This window comes from Oncorhynchus tshawytscha, linkage group LG11 (genome assembly GCF_018296145.1).
Source record: "Oncorhynchus tshawytscha isolate Ot180627B linkage group LG11, Otsh_v2.0, whole genome shotgun sequence".
In the NCBI taxonomy this organism is placed as follows: Eukaryota; Metazoa; Chordata; class Actinopteri; order Salmoniformes; family Salmonidae; genus Oncorhynchus; species Oncorhynchus tshawytscha.
The window spans coordinates 49886359-49910059 of record NC_056439.1 but is presented as its reverse complement, the minus strand read 5'-3'; the positions used below and the strand labels follow the sequence as shown (position 1 = coordinate 49910059).

Below are 23701 nucleotides of genomic sequence, written 5' to 3'. Positions count from 1 at the left end.
TTTTCTTCAAGTTCAGTCGAATAAACCATCAAGTGCTATGATGAAACTGGTTTTCATGAGGACTGCCAGAGAAAAGGAAGACCCAGAGTTACCTCTGTTGCAGAGGATAAGTTCATTCGAGTTACCAGCCTCAGAAATTGCAGCCCAAATAAATGCTTCACAGAGTTCAAGTAACAGACACATCTCAACATCAACTGTTCATAGGAGACTGTGTGAATCAGGCCTTCATGGTCAAATTGCTGCAAAGAAACCAAGAAACGTGAACAATGGACATTAGACCAGGTGGAAATCTGTCCTTTGATCTTTTGGTTTGGTTCCAACAACCTAGTCATTGCGAGACGCAGAGTAGGTGAACCGATGAGCTCCGCATGTGTTGTTCCCACCGTGAAGCATGGAGGAAGAGGTGTCATGGTGTGGGAGTGCTTTGCTGGTGACACTGTTAGTGATTTATTTAGAATTCAAGGCACACCAGCATGGCTACCACAGTATTTTGCAGTGATACGCCATCAAATCTGGTTTGCGCTTAGTGGGACTATCATTTGTTTTTCAACAGGACAATGACCCAACACACCTCCAGGCTGTGTAAGGGCTATTTGACCAAGAAGAAGAGTGATGGAGTGCTGCATCTGATGACCTGACCTCAACCTAATTGAGATGGTTTGGGATGAGTTGGACCGCAGATTGAAGGAAAAGCAGCCAACAAGTGCTCAGCATATATGGGAACTCCTTCAAGACTGTTGGAAAAGCATTCCTTATGAAGCTGGTTGAGAAAATGCCAAGTATGTGCAAAGCTGTCCTGAAGGCAAAGCGTGGCTACTTTGAAGAATCTCAAATATAAATATGTTTTGATTTGTTTAACACTTTTTGGTTACTACATGATTCCATATGTGTTATTTCATAGTGATGATGTCTTCACTATTATTCTACAATGTAGAAAATAGTACAAATAAAGAAAAACACTTGAATGAGTAGCTGTGTCCAAACGTTTGACTGGTACTGTATGTAAATGTGATATTTTAATGTTAATTTTTAATACGTTTGCAAAAATGTCTAAAAACCTGTTTTTTGCTTTGTCATTATGGGGTATTATGTATAGATTGATGAAGGAAAAAAAACGATTCGATTTTAGAATAAATCTGTAACGTAACAAAGTGTGGAAAAAGTCAAGGGGTCTGAAATATACGGACAGCCAGGGCCACACTCCAAAACTCAGACATCATACATAGCATATAGCATAGCATATATGTTTAGTGATCAGAGTCAGTAGGGATGACCAGGGATGTTCTCTTGATAACTGTGTGAAACGTACCATTTTTCTGCCCTGCTAAGCATTCAAAATGCAATGAGTGTCAGGGATGTATTGCATAAAAAGTACATTATTTTAGGAATGTAGTGAAGTAAAAGTGAAAGTTGTCAGAAATATAAACAGTAAAGTACAGATACCCAAAGGAAAATACTTAAGTAGTACTTTAAAGTATTTTTAGTTAAGTACTCTATACCACTGGCGGACAGCGGCAGGCTCCCAGTCTCAGGTGTAGGGTGAGGTTGACCTTAGACGATGTTAGGATTGAGGGAAAGGAAACTGATCCTAAATCTGCACCTAGAGGAAACTTAACCCCTGATCCTAGATCCCATAAACATGTGATGTCCTGTTTCTAAAGTCCAGCATGTAAAAAGACACCCTCCATTCGAGGACATTGGGAAAAAAAACTTATATGGCATCACTTTGGCACTTCTGATGGCACCACATACAGTAAAGGTCCTAAATTATTAACATCCTTGACAAATATGAGCAATAATTACTGTTTCTGAATATTTTGTGCCCAATAGAGATGAGTGGTAAATAATGTATTGTGTCTTTTTTTGGAGTCACTTTTTAATGTAAATAAGAATAGAATGTGTTTCTCAACACTTCGCGTATTAATGTGGATGCTACCATTATTATGGATTATCCTGAATGAATCGTGAATAATGATGAGTGCAAAAGTTACAGAGGGTCAAAGATCATACTCCCAATACATGCTAACCTCTCACTGTGGCAGGGTAGCCTAGTGGTTAGAGTGTTGGACTAGTAACTGGAAAGTTGAAAGTTCAAACCCCCGAGCTGACAAGGTACAAATCTGTTGTTCTGCCCCTGAACAGGCAGTTAACCCACTGTTCCTATGCCATCATTGAAAATAAGAATTTGTTCTTAACTGACTTGCCTAGTAAAATAAATAAATAAACTATTACCAGTTATTATGATATGGGCACATGCGACAGTTGAAAAGTGAGTAAATAGCGCCCTCGTGTGTCCAATATAAAATAGGTTCATTAGTAGATTTAAGTTACTTCGCTCCTGCACTGTTGTGAACACAGGACTGCCCGAAGGTCAATTCCTCTACCCGCGACTATGTTGATGCTATCCCTGCCCCCCTCCAACCCCGTCATAGACAAATTTAAATTATATTTTTAATACAATGTGGGCGTGCTGTCGTCATATGTTCCAAAATCAGGAAGTAACAATGCAGCCTGGGTGTGGCTTAGAAGTGTCAGAAGATTTCTTCACTACCGGCTGTAATAGTCACAAACACAAATACAGACAGCAGAGAGAGAAAGGCCTGTAGGCTGTGTATTATCCTTTCACCGTCATCTCCTCTCCGCCATAATAACGGGTGCATGCATGGCAGAATTGTTAGGATACAACGCGGGTTTTAAGCAGGTGGGTGCTTTCCGTCATGATATTGCGCACGGTCACAGTACGGTCTCGATATTACGTTCTTAATAATATATTGGCTCCGGCTACAATGTATAGCGTTTCATGTGTATATTATATCGATTTTCAAAATGTTTGGTGCCAATCAGAACTTATCCTTCCTGTTAAAAAGCCTACAGACTACTGTACTGTCACTTTAACTTTTCATGTCCTGCATTAAGTTAAAACCAAGCCTTTCATGTTCTTCCATCTTAGGTTTATGCAGTTTATGGTGTATTATAGCAGCCCTAGAGGGTTAACATGGTAGATAGATGGTTATTACCCCCCAAAAAAATAAAATAAATAAAATATATATATATATATGTTTTAAGAGACTCAATTCTGCTTTCAACTTACTCTTGTAAGTTTTAGTAGTAGAATGCAGAAGGTGCAACTTCTAAATTGGGTAGTACGTCATCAGTTCCTCTTGTCATGCCAGTCATTGCATACAATGGTGTAAAAGTACTTAAGTAAAAATTCCCCCCAAAAACTACTTAAGGAGTACTTGAAAGTATCTGTAGTTTACTTTAGTATTTATATTTTTGACAACTTTTACTTTTACTTCACTACATACATAAAGAAAATAGTGTACATTTTACTCCGTACATTTTCCCCCGACACGCAAAAGTACTCAGTTACATTTTAAATGCTTAGCAGGACAGGAAAATGGTCAAATTAACACACTTATCAAGAGAACATCCCTGGTGCCTCTGATCTGGCGAACTCACTAAACACAAATGATTTGTTTGTAAATGATGTCTGAGTGTTGGTGTGCCCCTGGCTATCTGTAAATGATGTCTGAGTGTTGGTGTGCCCCTGGCTATCTGTAAATGATGTCTGAGTGTTGGTGTTGGCTATCTGTAAATGATGACCCTGGCTATCTGTAAATGATGTCTGAGTGTTGGTGTGCCCCTGGCTATCTGTAAATGATGTCTGAGTGTTGGTGTGCCCCTGGCTATCTGTAAATGATGTCTGAGTGTTGGTGTGCCCCTGGCTATCTGTAAATGATGTCTGAGTGTTGGTGTGCCCCTGGCTATCTGTAAATGATGTCTGAGTGTTGGTGTTGCTATCTGTAAATGATGCTGAGTGTTGGTGTGCCCCTGGCTATCTGTAAATGATGTCTGAGTGTTGGTGTGCCCCTGGCTATCTGTAAATGATGTCTGAGTGTTGGTGTGCCCCTGGCTATCTGTAAATGATGTCTGAGTGTTGGTGTGCCCCTGGCTATCTGTAAATGATGTCTGAGTGTTGGTGTACCCTGGCTATCTGTAAATGATGTCTGAGTGTTGGTGTGCCCCTGGCTATCTGTAAATGAATGATGTCTGAGTGTTGGTGTGCCCCTGGCTATCTGTAAATGATGTCTGAGTGTTGGTGTGCCCCTGGCTATCTGTAAATGATGTCTGAGTGTTGGTGTGCCCCTGGCTATCTGTAAATGATGTCTGAGTGTTGGTGTGCCCCTGGCTATCTGTAAATGATGTCTGAGTGTTGGTGTGCCCCTGGCTATCTGTAAATGATGTCTGAGTGTTGGTGTGCCCCTGGCTATCTGTAAATGATGTCTGAGTGTTGGTGTGGCTATCCCTGGCTATCTGTAAATGATGTCTGAGTGTTGGTGTGCCCCTGGCTATCTGTAAATGATGTCTGAGTGTTGGTGTACCCCTGGCTATCTGTAAATGATGTCTGAGTGTTGTGTACCCCTGGCTATCTGTAAATGATGTCCCCTGGCTATCTGTAAATGATGTCTGAGTGTTGGTGTGCCCCTGGCTATCTGTAAATGATGTCTGAGTGTTGGTGTGCCCCTGGCTATCTGTAAATGATGTCTGAGTGTTGGTGTGCCCCTGGCTATCTGTAAATGATGTCTGAGTGTTGGTGTGCCCCTGGCTATCTGTAAATGATGTCTGAGTGTTGGTGTGCCCCTGGCTATCTGTAAATGATGTCTGAGTGTTGGTGTGCCCCTGGCTATCTGTAAATGATGTCTGTGCCCCTGGCTATCTGTAAAGTGTCTGGTGTGCCCCTGGCTATCTGTAAATGATGTCTGATTGTTGGTGTACCCCCTGGCTATCTGTAAATGATGTCTGAGTGTTGGTGTGCCCCTGGCTATCTGTAAATGATGTCTGAGTGTTGGTGTGCCCCTGGCTATCTGTAAATGATGTCTGAGTGTTGGTGTGCCCCTGGCTATCTGTAAATGATGTCTGAGTGTTGGTGTGCCCCTGGCTATCTGTAAATGATGTCTGAGTGTTGGTGTGCCCCTGGCTATCTGTAAATGATGTCTGAGTGTTGGTGTGCCCCTGGCTATCTGTAAATGATGTCTGAGTGTTGGTGTACCCCTGGCTATCTGTAAATGATGTCTGAGTGTTGGTGTGCCCCTGGCTATCTGTAAATGATGTCTGAGTGTTGGTGTGCCCCTGGCTATCTGTAAATGATGTCTGAGTGTTGGTGTACCCCTGGCTATCTGTAAATGATGTCTGAGTGTTGGTGTGCCCCTGGCTATCTGTAAATGATGTCTGAGTGTTGGTGTGCCCCTGGCTATCTGTAAATGATGTCTGAGTGTTGGTGTGCCCCTGGCTATCTGTAAATGATGTCTGAGTGTTGGTGTGCCCCTGGCTATCCTTACATTTAAACAACAAGAACATTGTGCCGTCTAGTTTGCTTAATATAAGGAATGTGAAATTATTTATACTTTTACTTTTGATACTTAAGTATATTTAAAACCAAATACTTTTAGACTTTTGCTCAAGTACTAATTTACTGGGTGACTTTCACTTTTACTTGAGTGATTTTCTATTATGTTATCTTTACTTTTACTCTAGTATGATAATTGGGTACTTTTTTCCACCACTGAAAACCTTAGAGAGCAATTTATAACTTGTCAGAAATGTCCAGATCAACTAGCACATGTCAGCTAACGTTTTTCATAGATAGATATAGATTTTATGGTAGTGTTTGAGTCACTCGAATATCATATGTATTCACATTAGAAATGGCAAAATGTGTAAGAATTGCAAAGAAAATGTGTTTTTTAAACTGCACAATTCTCTTTACCCCATGACAACATGTGTAGAATTACAGGAAATAAGCAAAAACAACGTTTGGGAACACCTGGGCTAGGAGATAGTAATGTATTAGTAATAATTATATTACTATTGAAAGTTAGGGGTGTGCTCAATGGTATGTTAGGGGTGTGCTCAATGGTATGTTAGGGGTGTGCTCAATGGTATGTTAGGGGTGTGCTCAATGGTATGTTAGGGGTGTGCTCAATGGTATGTTAGGGGTGTGCTCAATGGTATGTTAGGGTGTGCTCAATGGTATGTTAGGGGTGTGCTCAATGGTTATGTTAGGGGTGTGCTCAATGGTATGTTAGTGGTGTGCTCAATGGTATGTTAGGGGTGTGCTCAATGGTATGTTAGGGGTGTGCTCAATGGTATGTTAGGGGTGTGCTCAATGGTATGTTAGGGGTGTGCTCAATGGTATGTTAGGGGTGTGCTCAATGGTATGTTAGGGGTGTGCTCAATGGTATGTTAGGGGTGTGCTCAATGGTATGTTATGGGGTGTGCTCAATGGTATGTTAGGGGTGTGCTCAATGGTATGTTAGGGGTGTGCTCAATGGTATGTTAGGGGTGTGCTCAATGGTATGTTAGGGGTGTGCTCAATGGTATGTTAGGGGTGTGCTCAATGGTATGTTAGGGGTGTGCTCAATGGTATGTTATGGGGTGTGCTCAATGGTATGTTAGGGGTGTGCTCAATGGTATGTTAGGGGTGTGCTCAATGGTATGTTAGGGGTGTGCTCAATGGTATGCGGAGGTGAAACCCACACACGTATACACACAGAGTGACTGACACAGGTAGTGTATAATGGTGACATCACTGTGACACTTCCTGTGTCTAGGATCACAGGGTGCGTTAATCTGGAAGTTCTGATGTTTCCACAGTGTGCTCACAGTGATGTTGTCATATAGTAACTAAGGTGCAGATATATTTAAAACGTACTGATTCAATTCAATACATTTCCAATGCGAAACATCTTTTCCCAGATTGGAGGTAAACACAACCCTCTGTTCCCATTTCCCTTCACAGTGGTGGAAGTGATGGTTTGTGGTAGTGATGTTTGGTAATGTACCACAGTGCAGACAGGGTTTTTTCGTCTCCGTCACTTCCTCTTCCTGTCCTCCTTCTGTTTCCTCTTTCTTGGTGTCCAAGTGGTCCTTTACCACCGCTTGTCTGTTAGGTCTGAATGTTTTATCTGAAGTCAGAGTTTCCAAATCAGCTGGAGGTCCTCTGTAGCTTAGTAGGTAGAGCGTGGCGCTTGCAATGCCAGAATAGTGGGTTCGATTCCCGGGACCACCCATAAGGGGGAAAATGTGTGTGGCTGTACGTTTCTTTTGTATAAGAGCGTGTGGTGAGTGTGTGTATTCATGGTATATAGTTGGATGTCCTCTAGGTCCTGTCCCAGTGTGTATTCCTGGTATATAATTGGATGTCCTCTAGGTCCTGTCCCAGCTAGTGAGTGTGTGTATTCCTGGTATATAATTGGATGTCCTCTAGGTCCTGTCCCAGCTAGTGAGTGTGTGTATTCCTGGTATATAATTGGATGTCCTCTAGGTACTGTCTCAGCTAGTGAGTGTGTGTATTCCTGGTCACGTGTTGAGTACACCCCGTTGTCGGCAAGGATGTGGTTTCTAGTGTTGACTAAGGAGTGCTGTAGGAGTCCACGCCTTTTATGCGTACACACCCACAGGAAGCATTGCTACATCCCCACGTGTGTGTACACGCTCAGCTTGTGTGACACACACACACACACACACACACTAGAAAACTAGGAAATGGTGGCAAGCGCTAGGGATGACATAACCACAACACACTTAGATGTTTCTCCCAGTCTAACGTATGGACCTCTCTCTTTTCCTTTCTGCAGGTGTGAAGTGGGGATGTTGTGAGTGAGTTTGTGTACATGTGAGTGTGTGTGTGTGTGTGTGTCGTGGTGACCGGGTGTGCTGTGATGTCAGGTGACAGCAGCACATTGTCTTGGAAGGTTGTGGAGACCTATGGCCAATCAAAGTCCTCGGACACTTCCCAGACGACGGTTGCCGGGGACGGCGGTCCAACTAAGATCATCAAAGTGTGTTTCACCAGCAACAGTGCTAACCTGGGGAAGAACTTTAAACTAGTCCGCTGTCATGAGGGCATGACTGTACGGGTTAGTGACATTACTGTACTATCATTCTCATTATACTGTAGTGTATATATCCCCAAAGAATGATGTTTCCACCTCCATGCTTCACGGTTGGGATGGTGTCTTGGGGTTGTACTCATCTTTTTTCTTCCTCCAAACACGGCGCGTGGAGTTTAGACCAAAAAAAAAAAATAATAATTATATATATATATATAGTGGGGAGAACAAGTATTTGATACACTGCCAATTTAGCAGGTTTTCCTACTTACAAAGCATGTAGAGGTCTGTCATTTTTATCATAGGTACACTTAAACTGTGAGAGACGGAATCTAAAACAAAAATCCAGAAAAATCACATTGTATTATTTTTAAGTAATTAATTTGCATTTCATTGCATGACATAAGTATTTGATACATCAGAAAAGCAGAACTTGATGTTTGGTACAGAAACCTTTGTTTGCAATTACAGAGATCATACGTTTCCTGTAGTTCTTGACCAGGTTTGCACACACTGCAGCAGGGATTTTGGCCCACTCCTCCATACAGACCTTCTCCAGATCCTTCAGGTTTCGGGGCTGTCGCTGGGTAATACGGACTTTCAGCTCCCTCCAATGATTTTCTATTGGGTTCAGGTCTGGAGACTGGCTAGGCCACTCCAGGACCTTGAGATGCTTCTTAAGGAGTCACTCCTTAGTTGCCCTGGCTGTGTGTTTCGGGTCGTTGTCATGCTGGAAGACCCAGCCATGACCCATCTTCAATGCTCTTACTGAGGGAAGGAGGTTGTTGGACAAGATCTCGCGATACATGGCCCCATCCATCCTCCCCTCAATACGGTGAAGTCGTCCTGTCCCCTTTGCAGAAAAGCATCCCCAAAGAATGATGTTTCCACCTCCATGCTTCATGGTTGGGATGGTGTTCTTGGGGTTGTACTCATCCTTTTTCTTCCTCCAAACACGGCGAGTGGAGTTTAGACCAAAAAGCTCAATTTTTGTCTCATCAGACCACATGACCTTCTCCCATTCCTCCTCTGGATCATCCAGATGGTCATTGGCAAACTTCAGACGGGCCTGGACATGTGCTGGCTTGAGCAGGGGGACCTTGCGTGCACTGCAGGATTTTAATCCATGACGGCGCAGTGTGTTACTAATGGTTTCCTTTGAGACTGTGGTCCCAGCTCTCTTCAGGTCATTGACCAAGTCCTGCCGTGTAGTTCTGGGCTGATCCCTCACCTTCCTCATGATCATTGATGCCCCACGAGGTGAGATCTTGCATGGAGTCCCAGACCGATGGTGATTGACCGTCATCTTGAACTTCTTCCATTTTCTAATAATTGCACCAACAGTTGTTGCCTTCTCACCAAGCTGCTTGCCTATTGTCCTGTAGCCCATCCCAGCCTTGTGCAGGTCTACAATTTTAACTCTGATGTCCTTACACAGCTCTCTGGTCTTGGCCATTGTGGAGAGGTTGGAGTCTGTTTGATTGAGTGTGTGGACAGGTGTCTTTTATACAGGTAACAAGTTCAAACAGGTGCAGTTAATACAGGTAATGAGTGGAGAACAGGAGGGATTCTTAACCTGTTATGGCTGCAATCCCAATACCGGGATCGATATGACAACTACCAGTGAAAATAGAGGGCGCCAAAATTCAAACCACAGAAATCTCATAATTACAATTCCTAAAACATACATGTGTTTTATAACATTTTAAAGCTATTCTCGTTGTTAATCCCACCAAAGTGTCCGATTTCAAATAGGCTTTTCAGCGAAAGCACTACAAACGATTATGTTAGGTCTCCACCAAACCACAATAAGCACAGCCATTTTCCAGCAAAATATAGCATTCACAAAAACAGAAATAAAGAAAATTAATCACTCACCTTGAATTATCTTCATCAGATGACACTCATAGGACTTCATGTTACACAATACATGCATGTTTTGTTTGATAAAGTTCATATTTATATAAAAAAAATCTGAGTTTACATTGGCGTGTTACATTCACTAGTTCCAAAAACATCAAGTGATTTTGCATAGCCACATCATTCAACAGAAATACTCATCATAAATGTAGATGATAATATAGTTATACACATGGAATTATATATCTCTCCTTAATGCAACCGCTGTGTCAGATTTCAAAAAAACTTTACGGAAAAAGAAACGCATGCAATAATCTGAGACGGCGCTCAAAAGTAAAAACAACACAGCCGCAAAGATGGCGTCAACATAAACAAGAAATGACATGATAAATATTCCCTTACCTTTGATGATCTACATCAGAAAGCACTCCAGGACTCCCAGGTCCACAATAAATGTTTGTTTTGTTCGAAAATGTCCGTTATTTATGTCCAAATACCTTCTTTTGTTAGTGCGTTTGGTAAACATATCCAAACTCTAATTCTGGTCAGCGTTATATGCTTGGTAAACAACAGGTGTAGACTAACAGGGAAATGCTTGGTAAACAACAGGTGTGGACTAACAGTGAACTGCTTGGTAAACAACAGGTGTGGACTAACAGTGAACTGCTTGGTAAACAACAGGTGTGGACTAACAGTGAAATGCTTTGTAGACAACAGGTGTAGACTAACAGTGAAATGCTTTGTAGACAACAGGTGTGGACTAACAGTGAAATGCTTTGTAGACAACAGGTGTAGACTAACAGTGAAATGCTTTGTAGACACCAGGTGTGGACTAACAGTGAAATGCTTTGTAGACACCAGGTGTGGACTAACAGTGAAATGCTTTGTAGACAACAGGTGTGGACTAACAGTGAAATGCTTTGTAGACACCAGGTGTGGACTAACAGTGAAATGCTTTGTAGACAACAGGTGTAGACTAACAGTGAAATGCTTTGTAGACAACAGGTGTGGACTAACAGTGAAATGCTTTGTAGACAACAGGTGTAGACTAACAGTGAAATGCTTTGTAGACACCAGGTGTGGACTAACAGTGAACTGCTTACTTACGGGCCCTTTCCAACAATGTGGAGAGAAAGAACAGAGAAATAATAGAAACGTAAAACATGTAAATACATAATATGTAACAATATTTTACATTTACATTTTAGTAATTTAGCAGATGCTCTTATCCAGAGTGACTTACAGTTAGTGAGTGCATTCATCTTAAGACAGCTAGGTGGTACAACCACATCACAAAAGTCAGAGCTGCAAATGTTGGGAGTCAAGTGCATGTGTTGGTGAATATTGTGTTGTTGTTTTTTTTTTGGGGGGGGGGGCTAATTTAAGATTCTCTTTTGAAGAGGTAGGGTTTCAAATGTTTTCAGAAGATGGGCAGGGACTCTGCTGTCCTAGCTTCAGGGGGAAGCTGGTTCCACCATTGGGGTGCCAGGACAGAGAGGAGCTTGGACTGGGTTGAGTGGGAGCTGCACTCCCGTAGTTGTGGGAGGGCCAGGAGACCAGAGCTGGCAGAATGGAGTGCTCGAGTTGGGGTGTAGGGTTTGAGCAGAGCCTGAAGGTAGGGAGGGGCAGTTTCTCTTGTTGCTCCGTAGGTAAACACCATGATGGAGTGTGTGGAGGAGCAGGGTGACATGGGAAAATTTGGGAAGGTTGAACACCAGGTGGTCTGCAGCGTTCTGGATAAGTTGCAGGGGGGGTTTAATGGCACAGCCGGGGAGCCCAGCCAACAGCGAGTTGCACTAGTCTAAACGGGAGATGACAAGTGCCTCAATTAGGACCTGTGTCGCTTCCTGTGTGAGGTAGGGTTGTACTCTACGGATGTGCCTCTTCCTGTGTGAGGTAGGGTTGTACTCTACGGATGTGCCTCTTACTGTGTGAGGTAGGGTTGTACTCTACGGATGTGCCTCTTCCTGTGTGAGGTAGGGTTGTACTCTACGGATGTGCCTCTTCCTGTGTGAGGTAGGGTTGTACTCTACGGATGTGCCTCTTCCTGTGTGAGGTAGGGTTGTACTCTACGGATGTGCCTCTTACTGTGTGAGGTAGGGTTGTACTCTACAGATGTTGTAGAACATGAACATGAGGTAGGGTTGTACTCTACGGATGTGCCTCTTCCTGTGTGAGGTAGGGTTGTACTCTACAGATGTTGTAGAACATGAACATGAGGTAGGGTTGTACTCTACGGATGTGCCTCTTCCTGTGTGAGGTAGGGTTGTACTCTACGGATGTTGTAGAGGATGAACATGAGGTAGGGTTGTACTCTACAGATGTTGTAGAGCATGAACATGAGGTAGGGTTGTACTCTACAGATGTTGTAGAGCATGAACATGAGGTAGGGTTGTACTCTACGGATGTTGTAGAGGATGAACATGAGGTAGGGTTGTACTCTACGGATGTTGTAGAGCATGAACATGAGGTAGGGTTGTACTCTACGGATGTTGTAGAGGATGAACCTGCAAGAGCGAGTCACTGCTTTGATGTTTACAGAGAACGACAGGGTTTGTTGTCGTCCAGGGTCATGCCAAGGTTCTTTCCACACCGTGAGATCGTGATGGAGAGATCTTGGAGCGGGGAGGCCTTCCCCGGGAGGAAGAGTGGTTCCATCTTGTCGAAGTTGAGCTTGAGGTGCAACATGCACCACTTTGAAAGATGTTACTGAGTTACAGTTTATAGAAAGGAAATCAGTCCATTGAAATAAATTCATTAGGTCCTGATCTATGGATGTAAACATGACTGGGAATACAGATATGTATCGGTTGGTCACAGATACCTTCAAATAAAAAGGTAGCACCCGTCGATCAGAACACCAGTCAGTATCTGGTGTGACCCCCATTTGCCTCATGCAGCGCGACACATTTCCTTCACATAGAGTTGATCAGGCTGTTGAATGTTATCCCACTTCTCTTCAATGACTGTGCGAAGTTGCTGGATGTTGGCGGGAACTGGAACACGCTGTCGTACACATCGATCCAGAGCATCCCAAACATGCTCAATGGGTGACATTGGTGAGTCTGCAGGCCATCGAAGAACTGAGACATTTTCAGCTTTCAGGAATTGAGTTCAGATCCTTGCGACATGGGGCCGTGCATATTATCATGCTGTAACATGAGGTGATGAAGGTGGATGAATGGCACCACAACGGGCCTCAGGATCTCGCCACTGTATCTATGTGCGTTCAAATTGCCGGCGATATAATGCAGTTGTATTGGTTGTCTGTAGCTTTTGGTTGTCCATACCATAACTCCACCATGGGGCACTCTGTTCACAACATTGACATCAGCAAACCGCTTGCCCACACAACGCCATGCATGTTGTCTGCGGTTGTGAGGCCAGTTAAACAGAATGACAAATTCTCTAAAATGACATTGGAGGCGGCTTATGGTAGAGAAATGAACATTCAATTCTCCGGCAACAGCTCTGGTGGACATTCCTGCAGTCAGCATGCCAATTACACGCTCCCTCGAAACCTGAGACATCTGTAGCATTGTGTTGTGTGACACAACTGCACATTTTAGAGTAGCCTTTTATTGCCCCCAGCACAAGGTGCACCTGTGTAATGATCATGCTGTTTAATCAGTTTCTTGATATGCCACACCTGTCAGGGGGAAAGGAGAAATGCTCACTAACAGGGATGTCAACCAATTTGTCCACAACATTTTAGAGAAATACGCTTTTGTGCCTATGGAACATTTCTGGGATCTTTTATTTCAGCTCATGAAACGTGAGACCAACACTTTACGTGTTGCGTTTATATATTGTTTATATATTGTTGATATTTTCAGTGATCATACTTAGTGACAGTACAATATTGGCACCATTTTAATGAACTTTCATATAACATCCACTTAGCAGCGCAGAGACAGCATTCAAATGTGTGCAGGCTCAGTACAACTTCAGCTTTAATCACCACAGGATTTTGCCTGTCTGTGACCAAGAGAAAGTGTTCTTGTTTCAATTCTATGAAATGGTTTAGTATTTTTTTCATGTTGAGAGCTCTAAATCCACCTGAAGAATATCACAGTGCGATGAGAACACAGCTATATGATTTTCTAGACTGTCACATTTCATATGCCGTCTCCCAGGCTGGGCTCTGTCGCTCAGAAGGAGAGCAAATTCATTATTTTGTCTGGATAGGCCAGAAAAATGTGACACATTGTGCCACACCCTGTTCAAATGTGGTGTCTGAAACCTGAAACTTCAAGTCACCTCCACTGAGAGAGTGGAAACAGAGAGCTGACATATGGGTCTTTCTGGCATTATAAGGCACGAGACCCTACAGCTTTCACACACCGCTCTGTACACCAAAATGTCAGTCTGAACCGCTTCAGAAGTCCCCCTTATACACTCGTAGAAAAAGAAGGGTTCTTCAGGCTGTAGCCATAGGAGAACCCTTCTAGGTTCCAGGTAGAACCCTCTGTGGAAAGGTTTCTACACAGAACGCAAAATGGTTTTACCTGGAACCAAAATAGTTCGACCTGGAACCAATAAAGACTCTTCAAATGGTTCTCCTATGGGGACAGCCAAAGAACCCTTTTAGATTCTAGATAACACCTTTTTTTAGGGAGTGTATGGAACTTAACATGTAAACTACTAGTTTACTGTAGAGAGGACTGAACTCTATGGGTCACTACTATATATACAGTATACTATTATTATAGTATTGGCGTACTAATATTACTACTGTAGTATTATTCATATTTCTACTATAATATATTTCCACTATAATATATTTCCACTATAATATATTTATTCTATAATATATTTCTTCACCGTATATTTCTACTATAATATATTTGTCCTATAATATTTCTACTATAATATATTTCCACTATAATATATTTCCACTATAATATATTTCCACTATAATATATTTCCACTATAATATATTTCCGCTATAATATATTTCTTCTATAATATATTTCCACTATAATATATTTCCACAATAATATATTTCCGCTATAATATATTTCTTCTATAATATATTTCCACTATAATATATTTAAACTATAATGTGGTTATGTTACGGTGTTGTCCTCTGGATGTGTGGGTCCAGACATTCAACATACCCTCTGCTACGACCCCCTACACTACTATACTGTATGGTGTACTATAATACCTTAACCGTTTCCAGAATATAATATCAGCGGTGTTGTCCAGTGGATGTGTGGGTCCAGACATACAACACTCCCTCTGCTACGGCCTGCTGCTGAAACACCTGAAGTCAGCTGAGGTCCATTGGCTGCACCCCGACCTCACCGTGTCTGAACTGCGGCTACGCTACGAACAACAGCATCTGGAGGCAGAGTGGAGGTAACTCCTGACCTCTAGGCCCTGACCCCTGACCTCTAGGTCCTGACCCCTGACCTCTAGGCCCTGACCCCTGACCTCTAGGCCCTGACCTCTAGACCCTGACTCCTGACCTCTAGGCCCTGACCCCTGACCTCTAGGCCCTGACCCCTGACCTCTATCACATGCCCTCTTGCTCCTGTTCCCACAACATCGCCAACAAGTCAAAATTGGCTATATTGTAGAACTATAGGAAAACTAAAATGTGCTTTTTGGTTTTAATATAAGATTAGGGTTAGGAATAAGGTTTGTAGTGTGGTTAAGATTAGGGTTAAGGTTAGGTTTAAAATCAGATTTTTAAGAAGAGACATTTTAGAACTAGACATGGCTTACGACTTTGTAATTTATCCAGATATTGACTGCTTCTTGCTCCTGACCTCTAAACCTTAACCTCTAACCCCTGTGTGTGTTCAGATATGACCTGCGCATTAGGTACGTCCCTGCCGACTTCATAGAGAAGTTTAAAGAGGACAGAACCACACTGCTCTACTTCTACCAGCAGGTTGGTGTCTGTCTGTCTGTCTGTCTCTCTCCCTGACTCTCTATGACCGTCTGTCTGTCTGTCTCTCTCCCTGACTCTCTATGACCGTCTGTCTGTCTGTCTGTCTGTCTGTCTGTCTGTCTGTCTGTCTGTCTGTCTGTCTGTCTGTCTGTCTGTCTGTCTGTCTGTCTGTCTGTCTGTCTGTCTGTCTGTCTGTCTGTCTGTCTGTCTGTCTGTCTGTCTGTCTGTCTGTCTGTCTGTCTGTCTGTCTGTCTGTCTGTCTGTCTGTCTCTCTCCCTGACTCTCTATGACCGTCTCTCTGACTGTCTCTCTCCCTGACTCTCTATGACCGTCTCTCTGACTGTCTCTCTCCCTGACTCTCTATGATCGTCTCTCTGACTGTCTCTCTCTCTCTATATTTGTGGTGTTTTACTTGCAAGTTCTGATCCTTATTAAAGTGTATTTTTCTAAACACCTTGTCAGGTGAGAAGTGACTACATGCAGCACTATGCCAGTAAAGTCAGTGATGGGATGGCCTTGCAGTTAGGTTGTCTGGAGATCAGGTAACAACCCTCCTACACAAACATATTCCTTTTACTATCCTTGTGGGGACTAAACAATTCATTCCCATTCAAAATCTTATTTTTCCTAACCCTTAACCCTTAACACCAAATAACACACACAACCTTCCATTCAATCCCGCCAATACTCACACGCGAGTTTCTCCCTACAGGAGGTTCTATAAAGACATGAACCCCAATGGACTGGAGAAAAAGTCCAACTACGAACTGTTAGAGTAAGTACTGTCTGGGAAGGTTTGTTATGGTTTTGTAATTGGGTGTGTTGGGGGCTCATTGATTGTGTGTGTAATTAATGGACATTTTGTCTGTTTTTCCTTGTGTTTGCGTACATGCGTGCGTTTCTGTGTGTGTCTATGTGTCTGTCTGTACAGGAAGGATGTAGGACTGGGTCTGTTCTTCCCCAAGGAGATGACTGACAACATGAAGGTACTGGAATGATTTAATTATTGATTCATTTATTGACTTTAACCATTTATATTGATAACTAGTTGGTCCAGCAACTATTCCAGAGGTATTAGTTATGTGTTCACCATGTGTTGATAAGTGATGTGCAGTTGAAGTCAGAAGTTTACATACACCTTAGCCAAATACATTTAAACTCAGTTTTTCACAATTCCTGACATTACATCCTAGTTAAAATTCCCTGTCTTAGGTCAGTTAGAATCACCACTTTATTTTAAGAAAGTGAAATGTCAGAATAATAGTAGAGAGAATAATTTATTTCAGCTTTTGTTACTTTCATCACATCCCCAGTGGGTCAGAAGTTTACAAACACTCAATTAGTATTTGGTAGCATTGCCTTTAAATTGTTTAACTTGGGTCAAACATTTTGGGTAGCCTTCCACAAGCGTCCCACAATAAGTTCGGTGAATTTTGGCCCATTCCTCCTGACAGAGCTGGTGTAACTGAGTCAGGTTTGTAGGCCTCCTTGCTCGCACACGCTTTTTCAGTTCTGCCCACAAATTTTCTATAGGATTGAGGTCAGGGCTTTGTGATGGCCACTCCAATACCTTGACTTTGTTGTCCGCCATTTTGCCACAACTTTGGAAGTATGCCTGGGGTTATTGTCCATTTGCAAGACCCATTTGCGACCAAGCTTTAACTTCTTGTCTGATGTCTTAAGATGTTGCTTCAATATATCCACATAATTTTCCTACCTCATGATGCCATGCCATTTTGTGAAGTGCACCAGTCCCTCCTGCAGCAAAGCACCCACACAACATGATGCTGCCACTCCCATGCTTCACAGTAGGGATGGTGTTCTTCGGCTTGCAAGCCTCCCCCTTTTTCCTCCAAACATAAAGATGATCTTTATGGCCAAACGGTTCTATTTTTGTTTCATCAGACCAGAGGACATTTCTCCAAAAAGTACGATATTTGTCCCATGTGCAGTTGCAAACCATAGTCTGGCTTTTTTATGGCGGTTTTGGAGCAGTGGCTTCTTCCTTACTAAGTGGCCTTTCAGGGTTATGTCGATATTGGACTCGTTTTACTGTGGGTATAGATACTTTTGTACCTGCTTCCTCCAGCATCTTCACAAGGTCCTTTGCTTTTGTTCTGGGATTGATTTGCACTTTTCACACCAAAGTACGTTCATCTCTAGGAGACAGAACGTGTCTCCTTCCAGAGCGGTATGACGGCTGCGTGGTCCCATGGTGTTTATACTTGCGTACTATTGTTTGTACAGATGAACGTGGTACCTTCAGGCATTTGGAAATTGCTCCCAAGGATGAACCAGACTCGTGGAGGTCTGCAATTTTCTTTCAGAGGTCTTGGCTGATTTCTTTTGATTTTCTCATGAATTCAAGCAAAGAGGTACTGAGTTTGAAGCTAGGCCTTGAAATACATCCACAGGTATACCTCCAATTGACTCAAATGTTGTCAATTAGCTTATCAGAAGATTCTAAAGACATGACATAATTTTCCAAGCTGTTTAAAGGCACAGTCAACTTAGTGTATGTAAACTTCTGACCCACTGGAATTGTGATACAGTGAAATAAATCTGCCTGTAAACAATTATGTATTGTGTCATGCACAACATAGATGTCCTAACCGACTTGCCAAAACCATAGTTTGTATATGAATGCTTCCGCTCAGTGTTTGAGATCAATTGACACTCTTTACCATGGCACTTTGAGATTTATTTTAAACTACAAAACCCTTACGCACCTGCAAGTTCCAGGACCTTTCTGGGGGGAATGGCCCTAACCCTCACCCTCCGATCCAACAGGTCGAGCAGATTGAGGTTGTAACCTCATAAATATCGTGGAATTTCAATTGATGACAGCCTTTTTTAAATTGCATATTCAACAATTTAGAAAAAAATTGAAGCTAAAATTGAGATTTTATTTTAGGAATAAGGCCTGTTTTTCTTTTGAAGCCAGAAGGAGGCTAGTATCAGCTAAATTTATGCCTTAACCAGACAATGGGGATATTTTATATATGAATGCTTCCGCTCAGTGTTTGAGATCAGTTGACACCCTTTACCGTGGCACTTTGAGATTTATTTTAAACTGCAAAACCCTTATGCACCACTGCACTTTGTATACCAGGGTTGGCTGGTCTTCTCTAGTCACTCGTAGGCTCAGTCACTGGTATACTTTTATGTACAAAACCATTTTGGGTTTACTACCTTTTTATTTTGACATTTTTATTGTTCAGAAATGTGGTGGGTACTCTCTTCGTTCACTGGACTTTAACTAACTGTTCCAAATGTCCGAACTGAATTTGGTAAAGGGGCTTATACAGTGGGGCAAACAAGTATTTAGTCAGCCACCAATTGTGCAAGTTCTCCCACTTAAAAAGATAATTTGCAAATAAATTCATAAAAAATCCTACAATGTGATTTTCTGGATTTTCTCATTTTGTCTGTCATAGTTGAAGTGTACCTATGATGAAAATTACAGGCCTCTCTCATCTTTTTAAGTGGGAGAACTTGCACAATTGGTGGCTGACTAAATACTTTTTTGCCCCACTGTATGTCCTCTGCGCCATCGTCTTGGAACGCTTTACAAAATACTTTTAAACTGGAAGAACTTGTCCTGATTGGTATTTTTAAATCACTGATGAATGATCTTGAGACTGATTCCCTGACCTGTCAATGTTTTTAATTCGCTGTTTTTGTTATACTCTTGTGAATTCTATGGTTTTTACTAGATTACTTGTAGTTTTTCATGTTGTTTGTCTGTTTTTGTAATGACTTGGTGCTGCCTATCTTGGCAAGGACGCTCTTGAAAAAGAGATGTTAAATCTCAATGAGCCCTTCCTGGTTAAATAAAGGTTAAATAAATAAATAAAAGGTCCCAGACGGGTCCCAATGGGATTGACATACGGGCTCTTCGCTGGCCATGGCAGAACAGTGACATTCCTGTCTTGCAGGAAATCACGCACAAAACAAGCAGTATGGCTGGTGGCATTGTCATGCTGGAGGGTCATGTCAGGATGAGCCTGCAGGAAGGGTACCACATGAGGGAGGAGGATGTCTTCCCTGTAACACACAGCTTTGAGATTGCCTGCACCACGACTCTTCAGTGCAGAACACTTTTTGCCAGTCCTGTCTGGTCCAGCGACAGTGGCTTTGTGCCCATAAGCGTTGTTGCCGGTGATGTCTGGTGAGGACCTGCCTTACAACAGTCCTACAAGCCCTCAGTCCAGCCTTTCTCAGCCTATTGCAGACAGTCTGAGCACTGATGGAGGGGTTGTGCGTTCCTGATGTAACTCGGGCAGTTGTTGTTGCCTTCCTGTACCCGTCTCGCAGGTGTGATGTTCAGATGTACCGATCCTGTGCAGGTGTTGTTACATGTGGTCTGTTACTGCGAGCATGATCAGCTATACATCCTGTCTCCCTGTAGTGTGGTCTTAAACGTCTCACAGTACAGACATTACAGTACACACATCTGCAGTCCTCATGCCTCTTTGCAGCATGCTTAAGGCACATTCACACAGATGAGCAGGGGCCCTGGGCATCTTTCTTTTGGTGTTTAGTGTCCCACACACACACACACACACACACTGAGGAGAACAAGTATTTGATACACTGCCGAATTTGCAGGTTGTTCTACTTACAAAGCATGTAGAGGTCTGTAATTTTTATCATAGATACACTTCAACTGTGAGAGAACAGAATCTAAAACAACAATCCAGAAAATCACATTTGTTTTAAGTAATTAATTTGCAAAATCAGCAGTGTATCAAATACTTGTTCTCCTCAGTGAATATATAAAACGTACACTTCTTGGAGGAGGGAACACTCAACTCCCCGTGGAGTGAAAAAGGTATGTTATTGTAGGTGCGGGTAAGGATGACAGAGGCAGAGAATATTACCGTTTGCAGGGAAAAGGGTCTGAACGGAACCGAAGCAAAGAGAGTAAGTTAGAGCCCCCTCTCCTACCTTACCTGCCTACCCTTAACCCCACCTGGTGCGCTAAACAAAACCTAGCCTACCTAGCGTGCATAGACATAGTAAATAAGTATATTATATGCTTGCAGGCCTCTTGCCTAAGCACTCCCAAGGTGCTCCCCCCAGGAACAAATGAAACAGAATAAGTCACCAAACTCCGTGAACAATTTGAATAAACCAAAAACACTAGGTACTATGGCAAAAAAACATACCTCTGCAGGAGAGGCTACAAAATACATTCAACAACTTTACAGACCAACAACCAACACAGGACACACAAAGAAGCTCCCTCTCCTAACAAAGGAACACTGGCTTTTCAAGGTCCAAAAGGAGTCAGTAATTGTAAACATGTATCCCCTGACGAGAGGGCAGGTCAGAGTGCCAATCTGCAAGGGGCCGACCAATCAGCTCCTTGGAATCCAGGAAGCAATTTCCTGAAACTCACACAGAACAAAACAACACAGTGACTGGGAACGTAACAATATATGTATTGACCATGTGTTGATAAGTGATATATTGGCCATGTGTTGATAGGTGATATATTGACCATGTGTTGATAAGTGATATATTGACCATGTGTTGATAGGTGATATATTGACCATGTGTTGATAAGTGATATATTGACCATGTGTTGATAAGTGATATATTGACCATGTGTTGATAAGTGATATATTGACCATGTGTTGATAAGTGATGTATTGACCATGTGTTGATAAGTGATATATTGACCATGTGTTGATAGGTGATATATTGACCATGTGTTGATAAGTGATATATTGACCATGTGTTGATAGGTGATATATTGACCATGTGTTGATAGGTGATATATTGACCATGTGTTGATAGGTGATATATTGACCATGTGTTGATAGGTGATATATTGACCATGTGTTGATAGGTGATATATTGACCATGTGTTGATAGGTGATATATTGACCATGTGTTGATAAGTGATATATTGACCATGTGTTGATAGGTGATATATTGACCATGTGTTGATAGGTGATATATTGACCATGTGTTGATGAGTGATATATTGACCATGTGTTGATAAGTGATATATTGACCATGTGTTGATGAGTGATATATTGACCATGTGTTGATAAGTGATATATTGACCATGTGTTGATAGGTGATATATTGACCATGTGTTGATGAGTGATATATTGACCATGTGTTGCTAAGTGATATATTGACCATGTGTTGATGAGTGATATATTGACCATGTGTTGATAGGTGATATATTGACCACAGGTTGATAGGTGATATATTGACCATGTGTTGATAGGTGATATATTGACCATGGGTTGATAATGTAACGATTCTCTTGTGGTGAAGGAGAGTCGGACCAAAATGCGGCGTGTAGATTGCGATCCATGTTTAATCAACAAACGTAAAACACGAATCAATACAAAAACTACAAAAAACAACAAACGTGGAAATGTAACGAAAACCGAAACAGCCCTATCTGGTGAAAACACAGAGACAGGAACAATCACCCACAAACACACAGTGAAACCCAGGCTACCTAAATATGGTTCCCAATCAGAGACAATGACTAACACCTGCCTCTGATTGAGAACCATATCAGGCCAGACATAGAAATAGACAAACTAGACATGAAACATAGAATGCCCACTCAGCTCACACCCTGACCAACCAAAACATAGAAATATACAAAGTAAACTCTGGTCAGGGTGTGACAGATAAGTGATATATTGACCATGTGTTTTAGAACACCAACTCATTCAAGGGTTTTATTTTATTTTTTACTATTTTCTACATATGTAGAATAATAGTGAAGACATCAAATCTATAAAATAACACATATGGAATCATGTAGTAACCAAAAAAGTGTTAAACAAATCAAAATATGTTGTTATATTTGAGATTCTTCAAATAGCCACCCTTTGCCTTGATGACAGCTTTGCACACTCAACCAGCTTCATGAGGTAGTCACCTGGAAGGCATTTCAATTAACAGTTGTGCCTTCTTAAGTTAATTTGTGGAATTCCTTTCCTCCTTAATGCTTTTGATCCAATCAGTTGTGTTGTGACAAGGTAGGGGTGGTGTACAGAAGTTATTCCTATTTGGTAAAAGACCAAGTCCATATTATGGCAAGAACAGCTCAAATAAGCAAAGAGAAACAACAGTCCATCATTACTTTAAGACCTAAAAGGTCAGTCAATCAGGTCAGTCAGGCCAAGAAACACGAGCAATGGTCAGTAGACCAGTGGAAATTTGTCCTTTGGTCTGGAGTCCAAATTGGAGATTTTTGGTTCCAACCGCCCTGTCTTTGTGAGACGCAGTGTGGGTGAACGGAAGATCTCCGCATGTGTATTTCTCACCGTGAAGCATGGAGGAGGTGGAGGTCATCAAGGCAAAGGGTGGCTATTTGAAGAATAAAATATAAAATATATTTAGATTTGTTTAACACTTTTTTTTATTACCACATGATTCCATATTGTGTTATTTCATAGTTTTGATGTCTTCACTGTTATTCTACAATGTAGAAAATAATAAAAATGAAGTAAAACCCTTGAATGAGTTGGTGTGTCCAAAAAGGTGTTCTAAAACTTTTGACCGGTCGTGTGTGTGTGTGTGTGTGTGTGTGTGTGTGTGTGTGTGTATTGACCATGTGTTGATAAGTGATGTATGGATGTATACAGTGGGCTCCAAAACTACTGGCACCACTGACTGGCAATGCACAAACAATACTTTAAAAAAATAAACAATATAATTATGGAGATAAACTCAGAATACCAACATGTGAGAAATACTGTACTTTATTAATGTTTCAATGGAACCAACCAAAATCATTTATTGATTGAATTAATAATCAATGTGCTCCAATTCAAGGTTTCACAATTAATGGCACCCTTACAGATTAAATTAAATAACATCTACCAACATTAAACCAGGAATTAAATTCCACTTTTTTATTAAAGTGTATCTAAGTCTTAAGGAACTATATTGAGCCATGACATCACTTCCTTTTTCACTAGGGTATAAAAATGAGGTAACACACCTTCAATATCCCTTTGTCATCCAACGCCATGGAGAAAACAAAAGAACTGGCAGTTCA

General features: G+C 41.9%; 1 protein-coding gene across 3 annotated transcripts in view; it reads left to right on the top strand.

Annotated features, from left to right (window-relative positions):
• The first annotated feature begins 2533 nt into the window (after positions 1-2533).
• The window catches only part of LOC112262237 (protein-tyrosine kinase 2-beta-like), a 51244-nt gene continuing 30076 nt past the window's right edge, over positions 2534-23701 (top strand). Inside the window, exons 1-7 of one of the 3 annotated variants that reach the window (XM_042330253.1) lie at positions 2534-2701; positions 7641-7922; positions 14941-15119; positions 15570-15657; positions 16120-16199; positions 16370-16432; positions 16589-16643. In XM_042330253.1, the coding sequence (XP_042186187.1) occupies positions 7725-7922; positions 14941-15119; positions 15570-15657; positions 16120-16199; positions 16370-16432; positions 16589-16643 (663 nt within the window). In that variant the 5' untranslated portion in view covers positions 2534-2701; positions 7641-7724. The remainder of the gene's footprint in view (positions 2702-7640; positions 7923-14940; positions 15120-15569; positions 15658-16119; positions 16200-16369; positions 16433-16588; positions 16644-23701) is intronic. The other 2 variants (XM_042330252.1, XM_042330254.1) reach the window with 2 other exon arrangements.